Source organism: Lepidothrix coronata, unplaced genomic scaffold, assembly GCF_001604755.1.
Source record: "Lepidothrix coronata isolate B3197 unplaced genomic scaffold, Lepidothrix_coronata-1.0 Scaffold137, whole genome shotgun sequence".
NCBI lineage: Eukaryota > Metazoa > Chordata > Aves > Passeriformes > Pipridae > Lepidothrix > Lepidothrix coronata.
Genome location: NW_016690317.1, coordinates 133,230 through 138,680, shown reverse-complemented (window position 1 = coordinate 138,680; position 5,451 = coordinate 133,230). Strand labels below are relative to the sequence as shown.

The following is a 5,451-nucleotide window of genomic DNA, read 5'->3' as shown; positions in this document are numbered from 1 at the left end:
CCTCTAACATCTCCTCTCTCCCAGCCCGCAGCCCCGTCCGGAGCCCAGCCACCGGAGCCGCCTTCCACCGCTCCACCGAGGACCTGCGGATGCGGCAGAGCGCGAGCTACGGCCGCCTGCGTAAGATGGGGGGGCAGCCCTAAAATTAGTGTGGAGAACAAAAAAAAAATCAAGTTGGAGTATTGGAGTGGGCAGTTTCAATGAGAAGGGATCCCACCACAGCCGTAATGAGGTGATTGGGGTGAAAATTGATATTGAAAGAACTCAGAGTCATGGAATCATCAAGGCTGGAAAAGCCCTCTGAGATCATGACAGAATATTCTGAGTTGGAAGGGACCCACAGGGATCATTGAGTTAGAAGTGACCCTCATGGATCAACTTTTGGGTGAATGACCCATACAGGGGTTGAACCCATGCCCTTGGCATTATTAGGACCAAGTTTTAACCAGTTGAGCTCATCCCGAGGTCAAGTCCGACTGTTAATGCAGCACTGTCAAGTTCACCACTAAACTGACTTGGACTCAGTGATCCTTGGGGGTCCCTTCCAACTCAGAATATTCCGGCATTCTGTGAAACCCTGTCCCCAAGTGCCACATCCACAGGTTTTTTGAACACTGCCAGGGGTGGTGACTCCACCAGTTTCTCAGCGAAGGCATTTTTTCCTAATTTTTGGGGTTTCCTCTTGTTGCATCTGGTTTGGAAGCCCGGCTACAATAAATAATAAATAATATAAATAATACAATAATAAATAATGTTTAATTTCTTTGCACAAAGCACTCCCCCTGTGTTTTCTCCTCGCACATGGGGTGATTTCCTCACCTCCTCTCCCTCCTCTCCCTCAGGTCACGCGCAGAGTCGGAGCATGAACGACATCTCGGACACGCCAAGCACCGACCAGGTAACCACCCCAAAAACCTCAGAGCAGTGCCATGAGGGGAGTCTCCACCATACCCCTGGTGGAGTTGTTCCCATCCAACTCCATCCCTGTGATGGGGTTGTTCCAATCCAACCCCAAGATGAGGTTGTTCCCATCCAACTCCATCCCTGTGATGGGGTTGTTCCAATCAAACCCCAAGATGAGGTTGTTCCCATCCAACTCCATCCCTGTGATGGGGTTGTTCCAATCAAACCCCAAGATGAGGTTGTTCCCATCCAACTCCATCCCTGTGATGGGGTTGTTCCAATCCAACCCCAAGATGAGGTTGTTCCCATCCAACTCCATCCCTGTGATGGGGTTGTTCCAATCAAACCCCAAGATGAGGTTGTTCCCATCCAACTCCATCCCTGTGATGGGGTTGTTCCAATCCAACCCCAAGATGAGGTTCCCGTCCAACTCCATCCCTGTGATGGGGTTGTTCCCATCCAACCCTATCTCCACCACGGGCTTGTTCCCATCCAACCATCCAACCCCTTGGGGTTGTTCCCACCCAACCATCCAACCCCATGATAGGGTTGTTCTCATCCAACCATCCAACCCCATCCCCATGATGTGATTGTTCCCATCCAACCATCCAACCCCATGGAGCTGTTCCCATCCAACCCCATGGGGTTCTTTCCATCCAACCATCCAACCCCATTCCTGTGATGGGGTTGTTTCCATCCAACCATCCAACGCCATGATGGGACTGTTCCATCCCAACCTAAGGGAAGGTCCATGGGAGCCTTGTGTGGCCTTGCCTGCTCGATATCCACTCAAATTCCTAATTAGAGAATTCAATGCCTGTATTGATCCCTGTGAACCTGTGGGGAAGCTGTGCCAGAAATCACACCTGTGCTTGCAAGTTCAACAAGGAATTAGGGATATGCGAGGACACCGATGGAGCTCGAAATCCTTGGGGTGGAGAAAAAAATTCCTTAAAATCTTTAGGTAGGAAAGGTGCTTGGAAGAGTGAAGGGATCCCTAAACAGCCTTTCCTTGGTAAGGGAAGGTTGCAGAGGACAAATCCCATCCAAGCACTTGGTTTAAGGGCAGGTTGCAGGGGGTAAATCCCATCCAAGCACATCCCGTGCAAACATGGATTCAGCTCTGGAGAGAAGGGTCTGGAAATAGGGCTGGGCTCCGTTTTTCCCTCTATTTGGTTCCTTAATGCAAAGCTCAGCTGAGAGGACATCAAGGGCTTTTCCATGAGGGAGCTGGGAAGGAGATCCAGCTGCTCAGGCAGTTTGCAGGCAGATCCCTGCTTGGCAATGCAGGATCAGTAGGGTTTTGTGCCGTTCTTTTCCTGGGTGTCCTGTCCCCATCCCAGGCTCTTTATCTGGGAACTGCTGATGCATTATATGGGCTTTGTTTTGTTTCTGTCTGTGCATGATTTCAGCATAAAACCAAAGGGGAAATTCCTGGCAATGTGGGTTTTTAGGGGATGATATGGGATAGCAACTTGCTTTTTCCCAGGGATGTCCTTGCTGGCCTTACCTGGGGTGATGCAATTTAGCCAAGGCTGGAAATCCATGTGTTGCTGGGAGCCACAGGACAGGGATGCCATGACATCAGGGCAGCAGAAGGTTTCCAGGGCACATTCCAAAATGAATCAATCCAGCTGCCCACAGAGGAACCCCAAAAATCACCTCCAGCGATGGGATTTGGAGGGTTAATCCCAAAATATGCAAAGCATTTAGGTTTAATCGCCCTATTAGACCCACTACAAAGGGACTTTTTAAGTGTTACATGAAGCTTAGTGGTCAGTGTTAACTCCTGCTCTTATTCCAAGCTGCAGTGGAGGAGTTGCTTTATTATTATGATTTTTTTTTCCATTTGGATTTAAAAGATTAGGAAGGGGAGAGCTCCTGCCCAGCTCACATGCCTCCCCTCATGCTGCCATATAGATTAGAATAACACCCTGCCTGGGTTGGTATTGAACCCTTTTAGACTCATAATGAAAGAGCTGCAGGGGAGAAGAGACCTGGGGAATAAATCCATGAATGAGGCTTCCTACTTCCATTATTTGTTCCTGCTCCCAGGATGAGGCTGGGGAGGAATGAGCCACAAAAACCTCAGTGCCACAGGGCACTGAGGGGTGTTTCTGTGTTGTGCAGGATTTTGGGGGACCCTGGGGCTGCAGGGCTGAAAATAGACTGCAAAAACGCATTTTGACTTGCTCCAGGATCCCTGGGTTTTTGACTCAGATGTTCCACAGGGGGATTTCATGGAGTTTTCCATGCACAGACCCCAGAGCAGCAAAGCCCCTTTTCCAAACCCGTTGTCCTGCGGAGCCCTGAGGGTGTGGTTTGGAGCTAATCTTGGCTTAATGATGTTTCTGAGTAATGAAGAAATCCAGCTTTATGAATTTTTCCTGGCTTATTCTTGGGTGTGGCTCTGGAATCCCCACCTCTGGGAGTCCTGGGACCGCCAGAGATGAAAGAGGTTTGAGCTTTTGTAGTCGGGGGGTGTGGAAAAGAGCAGGAAACTCCAAATTTTTGGCAACCCACCTTTGTCTCTCCATCAGCTGAAGAACAAGTTCATCAAGAAGATCCCCAAGGATGCAGAGGCCTCCAATGTTCTGGTGGGAGAAGTGGAGTTCCTGGAGAAGCCCTTTGTGGCTTTCGTGCGGCTCCTCCAGGCAACAATGCTGGGAGGGGTGACAGAGGTGCCCGTGCCCACCAGGTGAGTGGAATTCCTTGGCACCCAAAGCACTGAGTGGCCTCATGACACGGATGACAGTGGCCCAAGGTTGCCAACACAGCACCTTCCCCTTCCCAGATTCCTCTTTATCCTCCTCGGTCCCGCGGGAAAAGCCAAATCCTACAACGAGATCGGCAGAGCCATCGCGACTCTCATGGTGGATGACGTGAGTAGATGCCACACTCAACCCTCCTTGGGGACCCCCTTGCTCAGAACCCAGGAAAAAAAAGCAATTTTCATCCTATAACTCCAAAAAAATGAGCTCTGAAATCCCACAGTGATGTGAGACGTGTGGGTGCTGGTTACCCCTCCCAGGCTGACACCCCTCCTGTGCCCACCCCCAGCTCTTCAGTGACGTTGCCTACAAAGCCCGGGACAGAGAAGACCTGATTGCTGGCATAGATGAGTTCCTGGATGAAGTCATCGTCCTGCCACCCGGAGAGTGGGACCCCAACATCAGGATTGAGCCACCCAAAAAAGTGCCCTCGGCTGAGAAGAGGTGGGTGGGAGGTGTGGTGCTGGACCACCCCTGTGTCTCCTGCTGTGGAGATGCTGGAGGGCATCACCTTGGCTTGCCTTCATTCCCAGAAATAACCTCTGCAAATGTTCCAGAAATGCTGATTTTCAGCAATTTTTGCCCCTAGAGCTGTTTCCACTTCGCAAGGACAGCTCCTAGCAGGAGGTGTCCCTGCCCATGGCAGGGGGTGGAACAAGATGATCTTTAAGGTCCCTTCCAACCAAACCATTCCGTAATTCTATGAAAATCTTCATTAACCACCAGCGTTGAGCAAATCCAGCTCTTGATCTTCCCAAACTCACCCCAAACCCAAGCTCTGGTGCAGGCACAGCTACACCATGGCCTTGGGTACCAATAGCAGTGTCCCTGTCCCGCAGGAAATCGGTTTTCTCCCTGAACGAGGTGGGGCAGATGAACGGCACGGCCGGAGGGGCCGGGGCTGGGGGAGGAGGAGGAGGCAGCGAGGACGGGGAGATGCCTGAAGTTCATGAAATCGGGGAAGAGCTTGCGTGGACCGGCAGGTGAGCAAGAACCCAGCACCCAAAAACCTCCTGGAGGTGCCAGTACCCACCAGCATCTCCTGCTGGATCATCCCGTGGTCTCCTGGGGCATGGAGAGGTGAAACCCTTTTGGGCACAGAGGGGTGAAGTCCTTTGGGGCAGGGAGGGGTGAAATCCTCTTGGAGAACAGAGGGGTGAAACCCTTTTGAGCACAGAGGGGTGAAATCCTTTGGGGGCACAGGGGAGGGAATTCCTTTTGGGCACAGAGGGGTGAATATATAAATTATATATATATATATATATACATATAAAATATATATATAAATATATAAATATAATATATATAAATATATAAAATTAAATATATTTATAAATAAATATAATACATTATAGAATATATATTTATAAATTAATAAAATAGATATTAATATATGCATATATATATTTATATCTCACAACTACCCAGACAAGCTGTGGCTGCCCCTTCTCCAGAAGTGTCCCAGGCCAGGTTGGACGGGGCTTGGAGCAACCTGGTCTAGTGGGAGGTGCCCCTGCCCATGCCATGGAGTTAAATGGTCTTTAGGTTCCTTCCAACCCCACCCATTCCGTGGTTCTATGGCTCAGTTCTGGTGGAAGTCACGTGCAGCTGGTGCTCGGTGGTGTCTCCCCAGGTTTTGTGGTGGCCTCTATTTGGATATCAAGAGGAAGCTGCCCTGGTTCCCGAGCGACTTCTACGAAGGTTTTCATATCCAGTCCATCTCTGCCATCCTGTTCATCTACCTGGGCTGCATCACCAATGCCATCACCTTCGGGGG

The 5,451-nt window shown here is 50.2% G+C and overlaps 1 protein-coding gene across 1 annotated transcript in view; it reads left to right on the top strand.

Moving 5' to 3' along the window:
* Positions 1-5,451, top strand: part of SLC4A5 (solute carrier family 4 member 5) — a 38,042-nt gene that overhangs the window by 13,991 nt on the left and 18,600 nt on the right. Inside the window, exons 6-12 of the mRNA XM_017827269.1 lie at positions 25-120; positions 843-898; positions 3,444-3,601; positions 3,698-3,785; positions 3,964-4,118; positions 4,514-4,657; positions 5,308-5,451. Of these exons, the coding sequence (XP_017682758.1) occupies positions 25-120; positions 843-898; positions 3,444-3,601; positions 3,698-3,785; positions 3,964-4,118; positions 4,514-4,657; positions 5,308-5,451 (841 nt within the window). The remainder of the gene's footprint in view (positions 1-24; positions 121-842; positions 899-3,443; positions 3,602-3,697; positions 3,786-3,963; positions 4,119-4,513; positions 4,658-5,307) is intronic.